The sequence below is a fragment of the Hypanus sabinus genome, chromosome 16 (assembly GCF_030144855.1).
Source record: "Hypanus sabinus isolate sHypSab1 chromosome 16, sHypSab1.hap1, whole genome shotgun sequence".
Lineage (NCBI taxonomy): Eukaryota > Metazoa > Chordata > Chondrichthyes > Myliobatiformes > Dasyatidae > Hypanus > Hypanus sabinus.
Window position 1 is genome coordinate 64,772,888 of NC_082721.1, and position 23,821 is coordinate 64,796,708.

At 41.0% G+C, this 23,821-nt stretch overlaps 1 protein-coding gene across 1 annotated transcript in view; it reads right to left on the reverse strand.

Annotated features, from left to right (window-relative positions):
• Positions 1-14,621: 14,621 nt before the first annotated feature.
• The window catches only part of LOC132406383 (adhesion G protein-coupled receptor E1-like), a 76,248-nt gene continuing 67,048 nt past the window's right edge, over positions 14,622-23,821 (reverse strand). The window contains exons 21-24 of the mRNA XM_059991987.1: positions 22,797-22,888; positions 19,442-19,610; positions 16,359-16,445; positions 14,622-15,544 (exon numbers count right to left, since the gene is read on the reverse strand). Coding sequence (XP_059847970.1) covers positions 15,521-15,544; positions 16,359-16,445; positions 19,442-19,610; positions 22,797-22,888 — 372 coding nt within the window. The 3' untranslated portion in view covers positions 14,622-15,520. The remainder of the gene's footprint in view (positions 15,545-16,358; positions 16,446-19,441; positions 19,611-22,796; positions 22,889-23,821) is intronic.

Here is a 23,821-nt window from a genome sequence, read left to right on the forward strand (position 1 = left end):
ATGAAAAAAAGGAAAAACTAGAAAAAGAAAAAAAAGGGCTTTTTATAATATCTCACAAGAATACATAATCAGTGTCATCAACTCCGATCCTCTCAACATAAATAAGATTAAAGCTGGAAAATCAAATAGGCTTGGAACAGGGTCATATTACATCATATGAAAATATTGAATAAATGGTCTCCATATCTTTTCAAATTTAATAGAAGTATCAAATACACCACTTCTAATTTTTTCTAAATTTAAACATAACATAGTTTGAGAAAACCAATGAAATACAGTGGGAGGATTAATTTCCTTCCAATTCAGCAAAATAGATCTTCTAGCCATCAGAGTGAGAAATGCAATCATTTGACAGGCGGAAGCAGATAAATGAAGTAAGTCCATCATTGGTAAAACAAAAATTGCGGTAATAGGATGAGGTTGTAAATCGATGTTCAATACCGCAGAGATAATATCAAAAATATCTTTCCAATATTTTTTCAAAAGTGGACATGACCAAAGCATATGAGTTAAAGACGCAGTTTCAAATTGACATCTATCACAAATAGGATTTATATAAGAATAAAAATGAGCTAATTTATCCTTGGACATATGGGCCCTTTGTACGACCTTAAATTGTATTAATGAATGTTTGGCACATATAGATGATGTATTAACTAATTGAAGAATTCTATCCCAATTCTCAATAGGAATAATAAGATTAAGCTCTCTTTCCCAATCATTTTTTGTCTTATAAAAGGGCTCTGAATGTATCTTCATAATTATATTATAAAGTTTTGATATAAGCCCTTTTTGAAAAGGGTTTAATTCAAACAAACTCTCCAAAATATCTGAAGACACAAAATTTGGAAACATAGGAAGTACAGTATTTAAAAAATGCCTAATCTGTAAATATCTAAAAAAATTAAATCTAGGCAAATTATATTTATTAGATAATTGCTCAAAAGACATAAAACAATTGTCCAAAAATAAATCAGAAAATCTTAGTAGTCCCTTAGTTTTCCAAGCCGAATAAGCTTGATCTATAATTGAAGGGTGGAAAAAGCAATTAGATACAATAGGAATATTTAAAACAAATTAAGTCAACCCGAAAAATTTCCGAAATTGAAACCATATAGGTAAAGTATGTTTAACTATCGGGTTGTCAATTCGTTTCGGCAATTTAGAAAGAGCAAAAGGGAGAGAAGTCCCTAAAATAGAACCCAGAGCATACCTGGTACCAATTTAATTTCCAAACTCACCCAATGAGGGCCAAAAGATCCATCCCAGTCTTTCAACCAACATAACAAATATCTAACATTAACTGCCCAATAATAAAATCTGAAATTAGGTAATGCTAACCCACCTTCCTTCTTTGTCTTCTGTAAGTATATTTTACCTAACCTGGGATTTTTATTCTGCCATATATATGAGGAAATTTTAGAATCAACATTAGTAAAAAAAGGATTTTGGAAGAAAAATTGGTACCGCTTGAAAAATATATAAAAACATAGGAAAAATAACCATCTTAATAGCTCCACCCCAAAATTATAACAACGCCCTGACACTTGATGGAAACATGCCAACATACAACCACAACTTGACTAATAATGGAAATATTCCAAATTGTTAACATGCTGACTAATGATGGATACATTGTAACATACACCACATAACCATGAGAGTCTGCAGATGCTGGAAATCCAACGTAACACATACAAACTGCTAGAGGAACTCAGCAGTTCAGGCAAGATCTATGGAAATGAATAAACAGTTGAAGGTTCAGATGGAGACCCTTCTTCAGGACTTGTAAACCAGAGCCTGACCAATGTTGGACTCATGCCCAACATACACTCATAGCCACTTTATTAGGTTCACCTGTACACTTGCTAGTTAATACATATCTAATCAGCCAATCATGTTGCAGCAAATCAATGCATAAAAACATGCATACATGATCAAGCGCGGTTCAGTTTATATTCTGACCAAACATTAGAGTGTGGAAGAAATGTAACCTAAGTTACTTTGACAATTGAATGGTTGTTGGACAGATGAGGTGGTGTGAATATCACAGAAACTGATGATGTCCTGGGATTTTCATAGACAACAGTCATAGAGTTTACAGAAAATGATGCCAAAAGCAAACAAAAAAGAATCCAGTGAGTGGTGATTCTGTGGGTGAAAATGCCTTGTGAATGAGAGAGGTCAGAGGAGAATGACTGGATTGGTTGAAGCTGACAGGAAGGCAATAGTAACTCAAATAACCACATGTTACAACAATGGCGTGCAGAGGAGTGTCTCTTTTTTAAAAAACTTTTTTTATTGTATTTCAAGTAGTTACAAAATAAAAGTAGAGAAAAAAGAGGTATATTACCCATCCCCTCTCCCCTTAACCCCTCCCCCCCTAGCATCCCTATAGAAAAAAAGAGAAAGAAAGAAAGAAATAAAAGAAAGAAAGAGTGCCTGGATATTGGAAGATCCCCACATGCTCCACGGAGTTCGTATTAACTTTAGTATATATATTTCTTTCTTTCCCCAAATAACCAATTATTTCATCTTCGGAACACCTATATATTTAATCCTGTCTTTTGTAAATAAGGGCGCCAAATTTTCAAAAATGTTTCATATTTATCTCTTAAATTATAAGTAATTTTTTCAAGTAGAATACAGCTATAAATTTCTTTCTTCCAACGATCTATACTTAAATATGTATCCGATTTCCAAGTAACTGCAATAGCCTTTTTGGCTACTGCCAATACAATTTTTATAAATTCTTTCTGATATTTATTCAATTTGGTTATCGGTTTTATCCCTTCAATATCACCTAATAAAAATAATATTAGATTATGTGGAAGTTGTATTCCAATAATTTGTTCCAATAAAACTCTTAAATTTGTCCAAAAAGGTTGAATTTTAGAACAAGACCAAGTAGAATGTAAAAAAGTACCAATTTCTTGGTTACATCGGAAACATTGATCAGATAAATTTGGGTTTAATTTATTTATTTTTTGTGGTGTAATATATAATTGATGTAAAAAGTTATATTGCACTAATCTTAACCAGACATTTATTGTATTTGTCATACTATCAAGACATAGTCTTGACCAATTTTTTTCTTCAATTTTAATATTCAAGTCACTTTCCCATTTTTGTCTTGACTTATGGACTACTTGTTTAATTGCCTGTTTTTGAATCAAATTATACATACAAGAAATGAATTTTTTAATCTTTCCTTTTTGAATTAAAGTTTCTATTTCATTAGATTTCGGCAATAACATTGTTTGACCTAATTTGTCTCTTAAATAAGCCCTTAGTTGAAAGTAACAAAAAAGAGTGTTGTTTGATACTTTATATTTATTCTTTAATTGATCAAATGACATTAATATACCTCCTTCAAAACAATCACCTATATATCTAATCCCTTTTTGAAACCAATTATATAAAAGTTGATTATCCATTGTAAAAGGAATGTCTATTTTGAATTAAAGGTCTCTTTGCTAATAAAGATTTCTTTATCTCATCGCCAACATTTATCTTATTCCATAAGTCAATCAAATGTTTTAATATTGGAGATTCTTTCTTTTCCTGTATCCATTTAGATTCCCATTTATATATAAAATCTTCTGGTATATTTTCTCCTATTTTATCTAGTTCCAGAGGAGCGTCTCTGAATACACATCACATCGAAGCTTGAAGTGGATGGGCTACACAGCAGAAAACCTCAGCATCTTCCACTCTTGTACCTAATAAAATCACCAGTAATTGTGTAACAATGCACCTGACGAATAGTGGAGAAACTGCAACATATAACCACATGCTGCCCAATAACGGGCACACCTCCGACACATAACCCTCCCCAGTGAATATGTGAATGACTGCGATTGATAAACACACCCTGAATAATGATAGACACACTCCCACGTATTAGCACACACTGTGCTAATAGTATGTGCTAGATCATATCTTTGATAAAATTCTCTTTTCTCAGTTCCAAAATGTGGAACAGGCCATCAGAAGGGTTCATAAGGGGACGTTGATGTGTGTCACGTCGGATGAAAGCAAACAAGGCGGAATTTAGGTCAACAGGAACCCAAGAGTGCTGTCCGCCATGATGGGAGGTAGGAATATGTGCAAAGGAATTGAATTTACTGAAGAGGCTGAAACACTGTTGAGAGGCTGACCAGGTGGTCCTGGCGTAAAGAATAAAACCAACTGGTACTCATAATGGCTAACCATATACCAATTCAGCCACAGTCAGCTGCAGGTTCTCTTTTGGAGCTATTCTGAGCCCCAGCAAAACCCCTACGAAACAATCATGCCAATATTCATCCATCAGGGAAACCCTCAGAGCAGATTTTAAGGAGTGATGAAACTACTTTCAAAGTCCATTAAACTGTGTGTGATAGACCCCAGTGTGATATAGCCTAATGCTACTCACCTCCAGCCAGTTGTTCATGCACAGCACCCACAGCAGAGTCTGAAGTGTCAGTGGTAATGGCTGTAGGTGCATTGGGGAGCGAGTGTGCCAGTAGGGTTGAGTTGGAAAGAGCTTGTCTGGTATCATCTTGTGTCCTGGTCATGTCCGCTGATCAGTCAAGCAGGTGATTAAGGTTATTGTCTTTAATCGCACTATGCAGGGCAAGCATAACTACAGCAGCTCACGGAATGAGGCGGTGACAGAAATTTACCATACTTAAAAACTCCTGTAATTGATAACTAATGTGAGGCAGTGGGAAATCCATAATGGCTGCTAATTTTGATAAGAGGGTTTTTGCACCTTCTGCAGAGATGCCAAGGCAGAGGAAGTCAATGGTGGTCATCCCAAACTGGCAATGCGATCGAAAAGTGTGCAGAGATGAGATAGGTGTTTGGAATTTGGATGCACTCGTGACAAGTCTGTCATCCAGGTAAACAAAAACAAAATCTAAGTCTTTTAATGCAGAGTCTATCGGCTGTTGGGAAGTCTGTGCTGCATTTTTCAGCCCAAACGGCATGCGTAGAAACTCAGAGGCCAAATGGGGTTATCAGAGATGTTATGGGCATGTCCTCAGAGCATACAGGCACCTGACGGTAGCTCTTAACTCAACTTACTTTGAAAAATAATTAACCTTCCTGTTAAACTTGCTGTAAAGTCCTGGATGTGTGGGACCAGGTAACGATCAGAGTTGGTGGCCTTGTTAAAGCGGTGGTAATAGCCACATAGGCAGCAACCACCATTGGAATTAGGGACCATATGGAGGGGCGAAGCCTGGAGTACATGAGCAGCGTACAATGCAGTGGTGTACCTAAGGTATGGCACGTACCCTGGGCGCCACTTAAAGGGGGCACCACTGAGCAGTTTCTATTAGTCAGGCAAGCTATCCTCGGATAGTGAAAAAAGAAGTTTCTTCAGATGTGTGATCTGTCTTTGATTATCATGGGTGAGAAGCACTAGGATGGCCTTATTTCAGAGCATTGTGTAAGAAGACCATGAAACATTTCTTCATGAAGAAGAAGGAAAGTGAAGCTGAAGGACAGAAAAGACAAAAGTTGGAGACAGAGGAAGCCAAGAAGTCGAGCAAGTTCTTCAAGCCCTTCTTTGAAAAGCCCAGAACAAGTAGTTGGACACGTTCCATGGAGTCGCCTGCACCTGTTACAAGTTTGTTACAATCCAAAGCTGGATCAAGTACAAATGTGTCACAAGCCGAGGAGGAAGTTAAGTTAGATAAATCCGAGTATGACGAGATTAAGAGTGAGGCTGCCACAGAGAACGTGGACATGACAGGAGGGGAAGACGATGGTGGTGGTGGTGATGTTGAGTTTATTGACGAGATTTTACTGACAAGATTGAACCTGACAAGATGAACCTAATGAACTGGCTGGTGTCAAAGAGCCTCGAACTGTCAGACCAGAAGTGATTGAACATCATGACATTGGACCTCTGAAGTTCGACAAGGATACTGGAAAAGCAATTCTGCCTGACGCGTTGAGAACAGAAATAATAAAGCTGGGTTCGAAGTATTTCCAGATAACCGCTCAATGAACAAAACTTGGTTCAAGAGGGAATTGGGAAATGGTAGTGGTGAGGAAGTGACTCGCTCATGGCTGGTCTACTCCCCTTCTAAAAAGTCTGCATTTTATATCTGTTGTCTTCTCTATTCCCGGTCAGACCATCAATCCTCATTGGAGCAGGAAAGTGGATTCAACCAGTGGAAAGTAGCTGAAAGGATTAGTGTTCATGAAAATAACAAGAATTATCGGGAATGCTTCCCACAGTGGAAAGAAATTTAGCTGGAAACAGAGGAGTTATTGATGTGGTATTTCAGTCACAGATTGAGAAGGAAAAGCAGAAGTGGCGTGATATCTTGACGAGAATCCTTCACTGCATAAAATTCCTTGCGACTCAAAACCTGGCTTCGCAAGGACCCTGGGAGTCACTTCAGCCAGACAGTGACTCCAATGTGGGAAATTACCTTGGCTTACTGAAGCTACTGACCATCTTTGATCCTGTCATAAAAAAACACCTCACTCATTTGGAAAGTCATCCTGGATCCACGTCTTAGCTTTTGCCGGGTGTCCAGAACGAATTCATCCACATAATAGTATCCACTGTTCGCCAGAGTTTACTGAGAAACATTTATAAAGCCAAGTACAATGGTCTCATGTTTGACTTGACTCTTGATCAGGCACACCGTGAGCAGATGTCAGAAGCAGTGAGGTATGTGGAAGTTGATTTTCAGAGGAAAACAGTTCATGTTAGAGAGTCCTTCCTTGGTTTTATCCAGGTAAGCCAGAAGGATGCTGAAAGCTTGGCTGAAGACATCTCGAAGCAGCTAGAGAAGGATGAAGTGGAGCTACAGGATTGTCGTCACAATGTTGCTGTGATGGCTGGACACAGAAGTGGTGTTCATCAAAGAATAAGTGAGTAAAACAACCTGGCAGTGTTTGTGAATTGCAACAATCACTCATTCAACTTGGTGGGTGTACATGCAGCCAAGCAGAATACAATGATGGTCACGTTCTTTGGAACTATCAAAGCTCTCTACGTATTTTTCTCTCGTTCACACAGCGCTGGAAAAAACTTAAATACACCGTGCCTGTGCTTGTTATGTCGGAGTCCAAAACCAAGTGGAGTGCAAGGACAGAAGCAGCGAAGCCCATCAACAAGTACCTTGAGGAGATACTTCAAGTTCTCCAGAACATGATAGACAATGAAAATGAGACCAGTGAAACAAGAAGTGACGCAAGGCAGCTGTACAACCGCATGTTGAGTTACGATTGTCTGATTTTGCTAGGAGTTTGCATCAAAGTACTCATTTGCATTGACCGTATTCAAAAGAGGCTGCAGGATCCTAGCATGAACTTCCACGATGCTGACCTGGATTTGAAAGCCCTCCAAGATTATTTTTATGATGAAAGAGAAGTGTTGGTCAGTGAGTCACTTGAAGAAGGAGTTGGTCTCTGTGAAGAATGGAATATTGAAGTTGAAAGAAATCAGAGGCGAAAGAAACGAATAGCTGATGAGAGCTCAAGAGGCACTGGGTTAACAGCTAAGGAGGAAATGGAAAGAATCATGAAGGGAACACTCAATTGTCTTCACAGAGAAATGGATGAAAGGTTTGCTCATTTGCATGACACTGATGCCAAGTTTGAGTTCCTTCTTGATGTCAAGGGACTGTTACAGCACCAACAGTAATGACCTAAAGAAGTGCGAAAATTTGGGCAAATTGTACAGCTCTGATGTTGGTGGACAGCAGCTATATGAAGAAATTTTGGATTGCAGAATATTGCTATCAAGGCAGGCCAACATGAAAATATCAAGACTTGAAGAGCTTCTTGAATTTATTGTTCAGTTGCAGCATAACCTCCCTGATCTTAAATTAAATCCCACTAGCAATGAAGGCCAACATACCTTTTGCCTTCTTGATAGCCTGTTGCATCTACAAACCAACCTTTTGTGATTCATGCACAAACACTCCTAAGTCCTTCTGCACAGCAACATGTTGTAATCTTTCACCATTCAAATAATAATCTGATTTTCCATTTTTTCCTACCAAAGTGGATGACCTCGCATTTACCAGCATTATACTCTACCTGTCACACCCTGTGCCCACTCACATAACCTATCTATATCTCTCTGCAGGCTCTCTGTATTCTCTTCACAATTTGCTTTTCCACTCAATTTAGTGTCATCAGCAAACTTAGATACACTACACTTGGTCCTCTCTTCCAGATCGTTAATGTATATCATGATTAGTTTTGGGCCCAGCGCCAGCCCCTGTGCACATTGGTCACCACTGATTACCAACCAGAGAAACACTCATGTATCCCAACTCTCTGCTTTCTGTTGGTTAAACAATTCTCTATCCATGCCCATCCATGACCCTCATCTCCATGCATCCTTATCTCATGGATAAGTCTTCTATGTGGCACCTTATCGAATGACTTCTGTAAATCCAAGTAAATAATGTCCACCTGTTCCTCTATATCCACTGTGCTTGTGATATATTCAAAGAACTCCAATAAGTTTGTCAAACAGGGTCTGCTTTTGGTGAATCCATGCTGCATCTGCCTGATGGATCCATTTCTTTCCAGATGCCTTGTTATTTCTTCTTTAATGTTAGCATCAAGCATTTTCACAACTACAGATGTTAACCTAACTGGCATACAGTTACTTGCCTTTTGCCTACATCTTTTTTTGAGCAGTGGTATGATATTCACCTTCTTCCAATCAGTTGAGACCTGCCCAGAACCCAGAGAATTTTGGTAATATATCACCAAATCCTCAACTATAACCTCTGCCATTTCTTACAGTACCCTGGGATACATTCCATCAGGATCAGGGGACTTGTCTGTCTTTAGGCCCACAAGTTTGTTCAGCACTACATCTTTAGTAATAGCTATTGTATTGAGGTCCTCACTTCCCATTGCATTCATATCATCTCTTTTCGGCATGTTAGGCATGTCCTCCACCGTGAAAACGACACAAAATAGTCATTCAAAGCCCTCGGCCATTACTTCAATACCCAATACCAATTCCCCTTTCTTGTCCTTCAAGGGACCTACGTTCACTTTGGCCACCCTTTTCTGCTTTATAAAATTATAAAAACATTTACTAACTACAGTATTTGTATATTTTATGCTAGTTTATTTTCATATTCTATCTTCTCTTAGTGAATTCTTTAACAATAAAACAAGGAACCCCTATTGACATCAATGGATCTGGGGCTGAGAGGATGAACAGCTTTAAGTTCCTCAGCATACACATCACCGAGGATCTCACCTGGTCTGTACATATTGACTGTGTGGTGAAAAAAGTACAACAGCATCTTTCACATCAGACTGTTGAGGAAGTTAGGCTTGGGCCCCTTAATCCTAAGGACTTTCTACAGGGACACAATTGAGAGCATCCTGACTGGCTGCATCACTGCCTGGTATAGGAACTGTACTTCCCTCAATCACAGGATTCTGAAGAGAGTGGTGCGGACAGCCCAGTGCATCTGTAGACGTGAACTTCCCACAATTCAGGTGTGTGCAAAGGGCCCGAAGGATCACCGGGGACCGGAGTCACCCCAACCCCAGTTCGTGGTCTAAGTTAGAAGGAGATGAGTAAAATAACCCTCATTACATGCACATGCAGGCCAACCCTTTGAGTGATAATGCAAAAAGTTTGAAGCTAATAACTCAACTCCTTCTACCTTAGGCCATGAACATCAATCATCCGTTGTGGACACTTTCTGGAGGTCCAAGATCTGTATGCTCCATGACCGCTGGACTAAGTGTGTAAATGTAGGAGGGGACTATGTTGAAGAATAAACATGCTAGATTTTCTAAAATTCACTCCTTCTACCTTGGGCCACAAACTTATCAATCACACCTCGTATTTGATACTTAAGTCATATTTGAGTAATGTTATAATGTTTAATTAAGCATTCTTTCCTGTTTATAGAATTCATTATGATTAAATGTAAAAATGTGCAATTTGCTTACATGGTGCACACGCACCTCACTTAAAGTAAAACAAAATGATTTCGCAGGAGAGTCAGTATATCGTCTATATGCTCCTGCAGCTTAGCATTGCTGAGGTCAGGCAAGGAGAGCAACTGTTTAGCACACTCAGACCCCAAGAGTCCAAAAGTCTGTAAAAGGGTGAATTTTCAGCAATCGGTATTTAGCATGTTCCAGCGAATGTTCTAGTAGACTTGTCACCCTCACAGCCATGGAGTTCTTTAGTGACCTGACTTCATTTGGTGTTGGCGGCAGGGAATTCTCACAGCGCGCATTGGGCCTCAGCTTGTATTAACCAAGCAATGGCATTTTACTCCCAAAGCCAGACATCCCACCCCGCAAAAAACTCATTTCCGTGAGGTAGCCCCACCACCCCCACCCACCTGGTTGACCTCCAAGGGTGTATGTATACAGGACATTTGATTATGAAAGAACACAACAATTTATTTGATCACATATTGAAACTATTTACATATATATATATTCCTTGTTGTTATTTTGTTGGCATTCTCAATGCTAACAGCTAAATGTTAATGCAAATAGCTTTTCTATTTCTTTTGTAAACTTTCCTTGTAGTGTGATGTGGCTTGCTTGGCAGATTTGAGCATTTTGCCAGAAGTCTCAACCTCATAGCAGTCTGTGTCAATGAATTTGTTAATATTGCAAGACATCAGATTCACAAGAGTTTTGTGAGACAGCTGACTTCTGAATTCTGTCTTAATGTGACGCACCATGCTGAATGCCCTTTCTACATCATGATTAGAATTTGGCAGCACCAAAATCAGCTTTATCAACTGGCAGAGCTGTTTGAATTTCAATTGCCCTCTCACAAATTTTACTTTGGACAGCTTCCCCCAGAACTCATCAACTGGCAAATTTTTGTAGTTTGGCACCAGTCCTTCAAGGTTAGTAGGACATCAATAGAGTAGCTCCTTAGCAGCTAGCCACCTAGTTTAAATAACTAATAAATAACGAATACTAATGAACGAATGACACCTGTTAAACTCACCTTAACATGTCATTTACAGTCATTTAACCCACCGTGGGCAATAGAATAGCAAACAGTGCAGTGAGCAACACTGTCATTATTTTTGACCCCTATTAGGCAGGGGTACTTTAGTGTAGTCTGGGTGAAGTACATTTTATACTCTTTTTTTGGAACACTCTGCCATGGTGCTGAAGGATACTAAACTGAACAATGAAGAGAGAGAGAGAGGTCGACTGTAAAGCCCGCCCACAGAGAAAACTGATAGGTCTACTTAGCATGAAGAGAGACCAATCAGGATGCTCTCTCTCTCTCTCTAAGTCCATCACTCGCTCTCTCCCTCTTGTTCACTTGAGTCCTGGGATATTGTATATAATTTGTGGGCATCAGGAAGCCACCGCCAACATGCGGGAGACTCCTGGAACTTCCGGGATAGGTGGGATGTCTTCGCAGCTTTGGCACCAATATTGGTTTTCACAAATAAAATGGCAGAGGTATTTTGTTTCAGAAAAAAAACATGGAAATTGATTTATTGAGCACCAAAAACTGAACACAAAGTGCAATAAAAGCAATTTACATAATTATGTCATCACATCAGAACAGCCTTTTAAAGTGAACGCAAAACGTAGCTGTGAATTATATACAGTACATTTCCACCAATTATATTACCCTACATCCACACCATGACCTACGATTGACACATTGAACATATACACACCCCTGATCAACAAGGACCCGCCCCCACATAAACCACACCCCTGACAAATAATGTACATTCCTCCAACATATCAGAATCAGTTTATTATCAGAGGCATGTGTCGTGAAATTTGTTAACAAAGTAGCAGCAGTTCAGTGCAATAAATAAATACACAAATTGCAGTGTATGTATATTGGAGATTAATAATCATGCAAAACAAATAAAACATATTGAAAAGTGAGGTAGTGTTCATTGGTTCAATGTCCATTTAGGATTTGGATGACAGAGGGGAAGAAGTGTGAACTGTCTCTCTACCTGAGGACTTTAGGTCCAGACCCAGGGAATAACTGTCAAACACTGTTTACTTAAAAGTAAATCTGTTTGTCAGTGAATCTTGCTGTTTATCAGCAAGCTTGCAGAGTCTCCGCTCACAGACCCTAGGAAAATCTGCAATCAAGTGAGCCACCAAGTACGGTCCGTTATCACATATCTACTTTGATAAGGGTAGACAGAGAAGCTTTCTTATGCAACAAACACTTTGTTCATACATTGTTCTCATTGAACGACTTGTCAAGCTGCCAGGAAGTCAGTTAGGTTTTAGCCCTTTTATTTCTGCATATAATTACTCAGAAGCTGTTACTGAATTGCTGAGTGTGTGTCTTCAGGCTTCTGTACCTCCTACGTGAGGGTAACAGTGAGAAAAGGGCATGCTCTGGATGCTGGGTGTCCTTAATAATGCATGCTGCCTTTCTGAGACTCTGCTCCTTGAAGATGTCCTGGGTACTTTGGAGACTAGTGCTCAAGATGAAGCTGACTAAATTTACAACCCTCTGCAGCTTCTTTTGGTCCTGTAGAGTAGCCCACCCCTATACCAGACAGTGATGCAGCCTGTCAGAATACTCTTCATGGTACATCTGTAGAAGTTTTTGAGTGTTTTTGTTGACATACCAAATCTCTGCAAACTCCTAATGAAGTATACTCATTGCCTTGACTTCTTTATAGCTGCATCGATATGTTGGGACCAGGTTAGGGCCTCAGAGATCTTGTTACCTAGGAACTTGAAACAGTTCACTCTCTCCATTTCTGATCCCTCTATGAGGATTAGTATGTGTTCCTTCATCATACCCTTCCTGAAGTCCACAATCAGCTCTTTTGTCTTACTGACATTGAGTGCAAGGTTGCTGCTATGACAGCACTCCACTGGTTGGTATATGTTGCTCCTGTACGCCCTCACATCTCCATCTGATATTCTACCAACAATGGTTGTATCATCAGCAAATTTATAGATGGCATTTGAGCTATGCCTAGCCACACAGTCATGGGTGTAGAGAGAGTAGAGCAGTGGGCTAAGCACACACCCCTAAGCTGAGCTAGTGCTGATCGTCAGTGAGGAGGAGATGTTATCACCAATCTGCACAGGTTGTGGTCTTCCAGTTTGGAAGTCGAGGATCCAGTTGCACAGGGAGATAGAGAGGCTCAGGTTCTGTACTTCTCAATCAGGATTGTGGGAATGATGGTATTAAATGCTGAGCTACAGTCAATGAATAGCATCCTGACATAGGTGTTTGTTTTGTGGCAGCCGTACAATGCAAAACATAAAAATGACTATATGTTACAAAAAAAAAATAAATAGAGCAGGAGATGAATAGAGGTAGAATTCACGGTCCATTCAAAAATCTGATGGCGGAAGAGAAAAAGCTATTCTAAAATGCTGGGTGTAGGGCTACAGGCTCCTGTACCTCCTTCCTGATGGTAGTAATGAGAAAGAGGCATGTCCCAGATGGTGAGGGTTCTTAATGATGGACGCTGCCTTTTTAAAGCACCTCCTCTTGAAGATGAAGACCCAGATCTAATATTTTCTCCACCATCTGATTTCTGAATGGTCTATGAATCCATGAACAGTACCTCACTATTCTCTTGTACTGCTTATTTATGGATTTATTGTAACTGGAGACCCAGAGAACAACAATAAACTCACCAAGATCCAGGTCCCAAAGGAGGGAGATTTTCACTTTGTGGTCTCCACCGTTTCCCACTCCACCCAGAGCAGAGAGGATGGAGGGTGAATGCAGGAGGAGGAGGAATCTATGAAGGATGAGGTTGTAGGAAAGCACCAGAGTTGAAGTTAAGAGAAGTTAATTGGAGTGAGAAGGTCGGGAGGATGGCGGTTGAAAGGAGAGTTAGGTAAGGAGAAGTAGTGTCTCAAGAGAGGTCAAGGATGGGTGTGTACCTCAGCAGAGTAGAGCAATTTCAGTAGAAATGAGCCAGTAGTAATGTCCTCAATAGGACACCTTCATCTTCAGTAGAAGGTTCACAATGGAAGGAACTAGTGGACAATAATGATTGTTCCTATAATTCTTTGCAGGTGAACTTCCATTCACAGAACAGAGGGAGTATCCTTAGGACCAGGAGCCATTGACATGGCCCAAAACTAGGTCTATGAACCAACAGAGAAAGACTCCTTCTCTGATTGCCTGAGTTCCCAGTTCTACTGGGCCTCTTTCAACAGATGTTGGCCGGATGATAGAGGAGAGGAGAGAGGAGGTTTGTGGTGGAATCTGGGAATCACTCCAGGGTCATTCCATCGGAGACATTGATCCCTGCCGCCCCAGCCCCAGCTGGTTGTGGGGAATATTTGGGCTGAAAGGTGGGTGTGCTTGGAGACAGGGATCTTGCCTCTGTGGGTGGTGAAGGTGACAGCTGCTCTAATGAACTGTGCAAAGAACACATCTCATGAGTCTTCAAGTCAGTCGAGGACAGACCCCTGAGGTGACCCTTCTGGCTATTGTTGCCACATCTATCTATTTGGTGCAATGGGGGTCATTCGTCTCAGCATATGATAAACCACGTAGAACCCTCTTTCCACAGTTCAAAATCTCACTCACCTTAAATTATTACACATTGCACTATGCGTGCAATAAGATTTATTTATTTAAGATACTTTTATGAATTTTGATCAAGAGTACAATGATTTTCAAACATGAACAAAGTAGTAAATAAAGAGCTTTATTCCTACTAAAACATAGATATTTCTTCTACAGATGGTTTTGAAAAGGATATAGCATACAAGTCTGGCAGCAGTTTCCATTTATAAAGGGCAGAAGAGGGGAAGGCATGACGGTTCTCTCGTGCTGGGATACTCAATCACAGGCTAAAATCAGCACACTAAGTGTGCGTGTGTGTGTGTGTGTGTGTGTGGGTCTGCACATGTGCATATATCTGCATCTGTGCAAGCGCATATGTGTGTGTGTCTGTCTGTCTCTGCTGCACGTTTTTGAGTTGTGTGTGTGCGCATTGTCTTTTGTGTGTGTGTGTGTGTGTGTGTGTGTGTGCACACATGTGCATTTGTGTGTATGTTTATGCTAATACATGTGCTTCAGGTCTGTGTAGTGAGTGCCTATGTGTGAACACATGTCTGTACTTATCTACTACATGGTGTGCATTGTGTACCTGATCTTTATGTTGAAGCTGTACGGATATTTCAAATCTGGTATCTCGCATTAACTTTAGATACGATCTCAACCATGTTGACACCAGATTCATATATCTCATAAGGAACAACAATCAAAATAACAGGATAACCGTGCAAAATTTGGAAATTCAGCAAAAGTCCTGTCATTTATTTATAATCATATTCATCATAATACCAAATTTCACACATTCTTATACAGGCTGACTTTCATATACGCACACTTTCAGACTTTTACAAGTCAAATAATTCTGCAGGTATGACCAATCCTGCAATGGAGCTGTTCGTGCTTTGGAGTGAGAATTGAACCCACAATCTTCAGAACCAGATGCACAGTGAGAGCGAGAGAGAATGAAAGGAAGAAGCTCTGCTGAGAAGAATCTTGTCATCAGGCCTTGAATCCCTATGATTGTACTGTTTTATAAGTCTAGATAAAACAAAATAAGATTACTATTTGTTTTGCTTCAGGCAAAATCTAGTTTAAACAACTTTAAGGAGATAAAATTCTTCTATTCACTGTCCTGAGGATTCTGCCAGGAGAGTCAAAGCTCCTTGGGATTCATGGTCAGCAGGAGGGCTTGAATGGGAACAAGAACCACAGTGTGTTCATCACCTGTGTTGGCCAAGAATAGTCTGTTGCAAAGCTGCTATTTACTCATGTGTGGTGGGCAGAGGATGGGGCAAGGACAAGATATTTTGCCATAACTCTGCATGCACCACTCCCAGCATGGGAGCAAACTGACTTGTTATTCAATCATCAGATCTCAGGTATGGTCTGAAAAGTGGGAAATAATTCACAGCCAATGACTACCTCCATCAAGGGCACATTTATTGACTTACCCCTGAGATTCAATGATGTTATTGAGTCTCCTTCCATTAACATCCTGGAGCTGTCACCATTAACTAATTGACTATTTGTACTGACCATTCACTAAAAGTACCAACCCCCTCTCACCTCACCATACAAGCAATAGCACGGTGTGCATCAGTTTTTAATCAATTGCCCATTATTTCAAATGCCAACTCCGAGATATTTCAGGTTGATTGTAGGAATGTAGGTTCCTGAAACATTCACTCTTTCTCCTTCTACAGATGTCAAAAGAGAACCATTAATGTTTTGGATCATTCATTGGAGTAATGCTGATGGAAGATCATCAACCCAAATCACTCAGTTTATTTTTGCCTCCACGGACACAGCCTGACCTTCTGAATGTATCTGCCCTTTGGATAAAGCTTCTCACCTCAGTCGTGTTCATCTCCATCTGTGAGGACTCTGTGGTGATGTTCTTCTGTTTACTGGTCAACCATTTCTGTAATTCATCAACCACCTTCAATGAAATGAGAATGGTACATTAGTCACACCCAGTTTTAACTAATTTCATTTATGCACAATTAAACTGGTTGATTCTTCACACTAATAATGAATTTTGCACCTTTGTTCAATTTCACTTATTTATTTTTGTAATGGTTATCTCTACTTTTTGTAATGATTTTGGAAATGTCATAACACGGTTATGAGTGATGAGAGAAACCTTTACACACTATTATTTTGTAGCATGCTTTAAAGAATTTGTTAATTCCTACCTAGTAGAGTAAAACTATCTTTCAATCACCCTTCAGAGTCCCAAGGCCAAGTAAGAATTACAATTTACGTAGTGACTGTGTCCCATTGGCACCTTCAGTGGATCACTCAGAGAGAAGGAAATCTCCAAGATACTCGGTCAGATAGGATTAGACTTTCCACATTGCCTCCCATGGAAGAAGTTCATGGAACTAATACTGGGACTGGAAAGTGCATTGAGGCTTACAGGATGCAGCTTGCTCAGGTGTCATGCCAAACCACCAACATCAAAAGAAGAGGATAGATTCACATATCAAAAGTGTAAATGAATGTGCAGAGGCAACTTGGGATCCAAGTACATAACTCTCCATGCTATCATCCTCAAGGATTTCGGAAACTGCATGCCAAGGGCTCGTTGTCCCTCAAAATTCCCTCAGAACATACTTGTTCTTATCACTTCAGACTTACTATCGTCAAATTCCATCTGCCACTGTTCTCCCACTTTGCTAACAGATCAAGGTCTGGCTGTAGCCTGAGACTGCCCTCCTCACTGTCCACAACACCACCAAATTTCTTTTATCAAAGAGGAATGAAATCATGATCTTTGAAAAATTTACAGAGAGGTGGAGAGCTTCTGGATAAGGGGATCAAAGGTTATAAAGGGGGGGATGAGAATGAAGATTAGAGGTCACAATCACATCAGCCTGATCAGATTAAATGGTGATGAAAACCTAAAGAACCATGTGGCTGACTCTTGCTTCAAAATCATGGTTCAAAAGACAATAAGACAAAGGGGTAGAAGTTGGCCATTCAGCCCATTGAGTCTGCTGCGCCATTTTATCATGAGCTGATCCATTCTCCCATTTAGTCCCATTCCCTCACTTTCTCACCATAACCTTTGATGCCCTGGCTACTCAGATACATATCCATCTTTGCCTTAAATACACCCAATGACTTGACCTCCTCTGCTGCCCGTGACAACAAATTCCACAGATTCTCCACTCTCTGGCTAAAAAAAAAATTCACACTCTGTTCTGGATGGGTGCACTTCAATCCTTAAGTCACTCTCTCGTAATAGACTCCCCTACCATGGGAAACAACTTTGCCACATTCACTCTGTCCATGCCTTTCAACATTGGAAATGTTTCTATGAGGTCCCCCCTCATTTTTTTTAAACTCCAAGAGTGCTCAAACGTTCCTCATATGTTAACCCTCTCATTCCCTGAATCATTCTAGTGAACCTACTCTGAACCCTCTCCAATGTCAGCACATCCTTTCGTAAATAAGGATCTCAAAACTGCACACAGTACTCCAAGTGAGGTCTTACCAGTGCCTTATAGAGCCTGAACATCACATCCCTGCTCCTATACTCTATTCCTCTAGAAATGAATGTCAGCATTGCATTTGCCTTCTTCAACCTGGAGGTTAACCTTAAGGGTATCCTGCACAAAGACTCCCAAGTCCCGTTGCATCTCAGAACTTTGAATTCTCTCCCCATTTAAATAATAGTCTGCCCACTTATTTCTTCTACCAAAGTTCATGACTGTACTCTTTCCGACATTGTAATTCATTTGCCACTTCTTTGCCCATTCCCCCAATCTATCCATGTCTCTCTGGAGACTCTCTGTTTCCTCAGCACTACCAGCCTCTCCACCTATCTTTGTATCATCAGCAAGCTTAGCCACAAAGCCATTTATTCCATAATCCAAGTCATTGATATACAGCGTAAAAAGTGGTGGCCCCAAAACGGACCCCTGTGGAACACCACTGGTAACCTGCAGCCAACCAGAATAGGATCCCTTTATTCACACTCTCCGTTTCCTGCCAATCAGCCAATGCTCTATCCACGTATGTGACTTTCCCATAATTCCATGGGCTCTTTGTCTAGTTGAGTAAACGACTCTCTAACCATTCATCACTATAATGATTATATGCGGAGAGTAAGACCAGGAGAAGAAATTCATAGAATTGTGGAGTCATAGAGCAATACTGTTTGGATAGAGGCCCTTTGAAAAGCTCAAGCCATATATGGTGCCCACCCATTAGTTCCAAATTCCTGTGTTGCACCATGAGACACTGCAGCAGAATTAGTCCATCCTGCCCATTGAGTCTGCTCCTTTCAATGCACAACCCTCAAAGCCCCAACCGTCCATGTACATATCCAAATACTTCTTAAATTATACCACTGTACCTTCCTCAAACACTTCTTCTGGCAGCTCATTCCATATACTCACCACCCTCTAACTTTCAGGTCACTTTTAAATTGTTCCACTCCCATCCTATATCTATGTCCCCTAGTTCTGGTCTCCCAACCCTCTGAAAAAGACTTACCATCCATCTTACATATGTTTCTCATTCATTTAAACATTTTTGCAAGGTTGACTCTCATTCTCCTACGTTCCAAGGAATAGAAATCGAAGCTGGTCAACCCCTCACTCTAACTGAGGCCCTCTAGTCCTGGAAACATCCTCAAATATTTTCTGTGCTCTTTCCAGCTTAAAAACAACTTTCCTACAACAGGGTGACCAAAACTGTATACAGTATTCCAATTGCATCCTCACCAACAACTTAGGAAACTGCAAAATAATGTCCAATAGCCAGTGCTCATTGCCCTGACCAATGAAGGCCAGTGTGCCAAATGCCTTTTTCAGAACATTGTCCAGCTCTGACACTGCTTTCAAACTCATACTCCTAGGTTCCTCTGGTCCTTTACCAGAGTGCCCAAACATTCACAATATGTGTCTGTAGGGAAGAGATTCTTACCCGGCGATTGAAGACGCAGTAAATAAGGAAAACAAACAGACCCTGGAGGCTGTTGATGACTGTGAATAAGTGGGAGAACACTGCAGTGCTCTCATTAACTTGAAATATTCCAAAGATCCACGTAGTTCCCAAAACAAACATCCGTACTGCAGCCTTAATGGTTAGGGTTCTGTAGAGAAGAAGAAAAAAGTAACCAGGAGAATGAAAAGCACAGGAATGAAGAAATTCCCTTCATGTGGGATCTTTCATACCCTCAGGGTTTTCTCAACAGCCAACAGCATAGTCCTGTGTTTATTGGATCCATTGCTGGGCCCCAGGCTTCACTGGATAGAATATTGCTTATTGCATCAAAACTGCCCTTGAGAAGGCGGTGGTGTGTCACTGCCTGGAAGTGCTGCTTTCCTTCTGGTGCAGGTGCTCCCATGAAATGGGGGGAAAATGAGTCCAAGGATTTAGACTCAGTTACAGCAGAGGAGCAGTGATATATTTCCAATTCAGGATGCTGTGCTACATAAGACACGAAGCAGGTGCAGATGTTGCTTCTTTGAACCTTCCCTGTGATTTGGTAAGATCGTGGTTGATCTAACCTTGGCTTCCACAATACTTCCCTGCATTCCACAAACCCATTGACTCTCTCATAGCTCAAACATTTATTAATTGCTGTCTTAAAATATTCAATAACTCCATATCTGCATCACTCTAGGGTAGAGATTCATTATCTTTCAAGGTAAGAAGTCTCTCCTGATTTGATTTTGAAATGTTTCACCCCCAGCTGGAAACTGTTCTTTGCTCTAAGTACCTCCATCAACCTCTCACACCTTCTCTATCCCCTTCATAATCTTCTATTTTGCAAAGTGGGCTTTTTGCACCCTTCTAAACTATAATGAGTGAAGTTCCATTCTGCTTAAATGTCTCTCAAACATCAACCCAGCCTAAGAATCAGCCTGGTAAACCTTCTCTGCAGTGCACACCATTCAATTTGTCCACAGACAGCAACACAACAATGTAAGATTATCAGGTCATGTTGATGTTCAGTAAGTTGGCGTCTTTTTTTCCATGAAGAGCAAACATGAGGAAATCTGCAGATGCTGGAAATTCAAACAACACACACAAAATGATGGTGGAACACAGCAGGCCAGGCAGCATTGAGAGGGAGAAGACCCTTCATCATGAAGAACCCAGAGGCCAAGAATTAGGTTTAGCATGCCTGATGTGTCAGACAGTCAGGATAGGTCATCAGGTCTTTGGCCTGTGAACATCCCTCAGTGTTAGTAGAGAGAATTAAATCAACTGAATGATAGGGCCCCTTGCAAAAAGAGATGGAGAGACAGGGCTAGAGATGCTTCACTGGTGTTTAGGGTGGCTGATGGATTTGGCTGTGAAACTGCCACTCACCCACCCTACAACCAAGAATGGAGCCTGTTTAGTGGAAAGACACCTTCAGGGCCCTCAGAATCACTTCATCTCTCCAGTCATATCTGTTCCCAGAAGGAGTACTTCTGTCATAAAGAAAAGTCCAAATGCCTTCTGAAAACCCAATGACTCATCCTTCTCTACCTTATTTATTATTAGATTGACGATAGGAAACATGAGTTTCCCTTCACGATACAATGTTCTGCTTGATTATGCTCAGATTGTTGAAGTGTCTTCCGAATGTGTCCCATCTTTTGGTGACATCATCAACCATTATTGGTCATTGGGCTTGAGGGTAAGTGGCAGCAATCGTGTCAGTCCTGACACTATTCTCACATGGCATGTACATTTCCCCCAGGCACCTCCGGCCAACGATAATCTCCCACTTCTAATGTCACCATTGGCAGAGATCAGCACCATGGCCGGAAATCCTTCCTGGGAAGCTGCGAGCTCTCATCCCACTCGCTCACCAGGGATCAACTGGAAAACAATATACTAATATAGAGTTGATTTGCTGTTACAGATCAACAAATATCATGATATACACTCAGTGGTCACTTTATTAGACACACCTGTAAACCTGTTTGATAATGCAAGTAGCTAATCAGCCAATCATGTAGCAGCAATTCAATAAATAAAAGCATGCAGACGTGGTCAAGAGGTTCAGTTGTTAATGAGAATGGGGAACAAAATGAACTAAGTGGCTTTGACTATGGAATAATTGTGTTGCCAGGTGGGGTGGCTTGAGTATCTCAAAAACTGCTGATGTCCTGGTATTTTCACACACAACATCTGGAGAATACAGAGAATGGTGCAAGAACAAACAAAAATCCAGTGAATGGCCTCTCTGTGGGAAAGAAACACCATGTTAATGAGAGAGGTCAGAGGAGAATAGCCAGACTGATTTAAGCTGAAATGAAGGTAACAGTAACTCAAGTAACCACACATTACAATAGTGGTGTTCAGAAAAGATTCAAACCTTGAAGCAGATGGGCTACAGCAGGAAAATATATTGGTGTATCTAATAGATATACCTAATGAAGTGACCACTAGTATGTCAGTGATAGTAAAGTTTTTCAGTGCTAACAAACCTGATTCTGATTCTGAAAAGTGAGGTATGTGCAAAGAGATCTTGGTGTCCCCTCCCTGTAATTATCCAAAGAGGATGCAAGTGCATATATTTACTTTGCAGCATCGACGCCTCAGACATTTGGGACCTAGCCACATGGGTCATGTGCTGTTGGCTCTCAGTAGGAGTGTCTCTGTTTTGCCAGGTCACGGTGAATCTGGTGGTGGTGGTCATGGTGGTGAATCTGTGGAACTTGTGGACAGCAGTGGAGATTGATAGGTATCTGAATAGCCAGGGCATCAAAGGTTATGGTGAGAAGGCAGGGGAGTGGGACTAAATGGGAGAATGGATCATGATAAAATGGTGGAGCAGACTCGATGGGCTGAATGGCCGACTTCTGTTCCTTTGTCTTATGGTCACGAACAACAGCAGCTTCCATGTCAGGACTCTGCCCCATGTCGGGGTCCCGAGAGGCTGGGCTAGTGATGGACATAGAGTGGAACACAGAACAGAGAACACAGCAGAGTACAGACCCTACAGCTCATGATGTTGTGCTAAACTTTTAACCTACTCCAAGATTAAGCTAACCCTTTCCTCCCACATAGGGCTTCATTCTTCTTTCATCCATGTGCCTATCTAAGGGTCTAATGTACCCCCCTCTACCACCACCCCTGGTAGTGTGTTCCACACTCACACCACTCTTTGTGTGAACAACTTACCTCCAAGATCGTGCCCCACCCCTCGCCAATAATTTTCCTTGAATCACCTTAAAATTATGCCATCTCGTGTTAGCCATTGTTGCTCTGGGAGGAAGATGCTGGCTGTCCACTCCATGCCTCATATCATCTTATATACATCCATCAAGTCACTTACTTGGTTTCCTTAAGCTTCGACACCTCCTTGTTGCGCGAGTTCAAATGGCGTCTCAGTAAGTAGAGAGTCAAACATAAAAGGACTGTATTGACCTGGAGAGAGACAAACAGAGTGTGCAAGATAGAGAGAGGACGTGTGTGTGAGAGAGAACGAGAGTGAGGGAATGATAGAGGAAAGAGTAAACAAGGATGAGAGAGAGAGTTTCATGAGGAAGACAGAACAGATTCTCCAAATCCCACACTCATTTCACCCCTCCCAGTTTACTGTCTAACTCACTGACATTCACACTTTCTCCTCAATGATCCGTGGCTTTCATCATGACACTCCCTCATCTAAAATTCTGCTTGTCCCCATCTCTCACCCCAAAACTCTCCAGTCAACTTTGGAAAACCAAAATTCTTCGAGCTGTAACCCAAGGGATGGCATCTTCCTCAGAATCTCATAACTAGGAAACCCAGGAGGGGAATTAACTGGAATTGTTCACCCATAACCATTATGCTGAGTCAGTGGGATCTGTGGGCTGGGAATTCCAGGCCAGAAGACTGGGAAGTAGCCCCCAGTTTCTCTGCTTCTTTCCTCCATCCTGCCTTGAATCAATGACCCGGTGCCCCTCAAACTGCCTATTCCTCCTCACTGCCCTTCTTAGTTATGCAAACAGACACAACCAAACCCAAGGCATAAGTCCACTTGACTCAGTGTTAAATAAAAAGACAAAAGATGGTGGAAAGAGATACCATGCTTTAACATAGTTTAACAACAGGAACTTGCTTTTAGATCAGAATCTTCCATCATCTCCAAAGTGTGAAGCATTTGACGAACTGTCCCAACACTTGGGGTAAAGTGGTATCTAATCTGCAAATGTGCCGATGTCTCAAAGGGATGAAAGCAACCATGAAGATTCCGTTATCACTGGGCCCAGTGCACACACGACTCAGAGAGGGTCTGGGGAGGGGCAAATAATGGAGGAAATTACCCAGGATGTGCAGGCTGGCTGCATCATTTGTGTCGCTCAGTGGCTGGGGTTC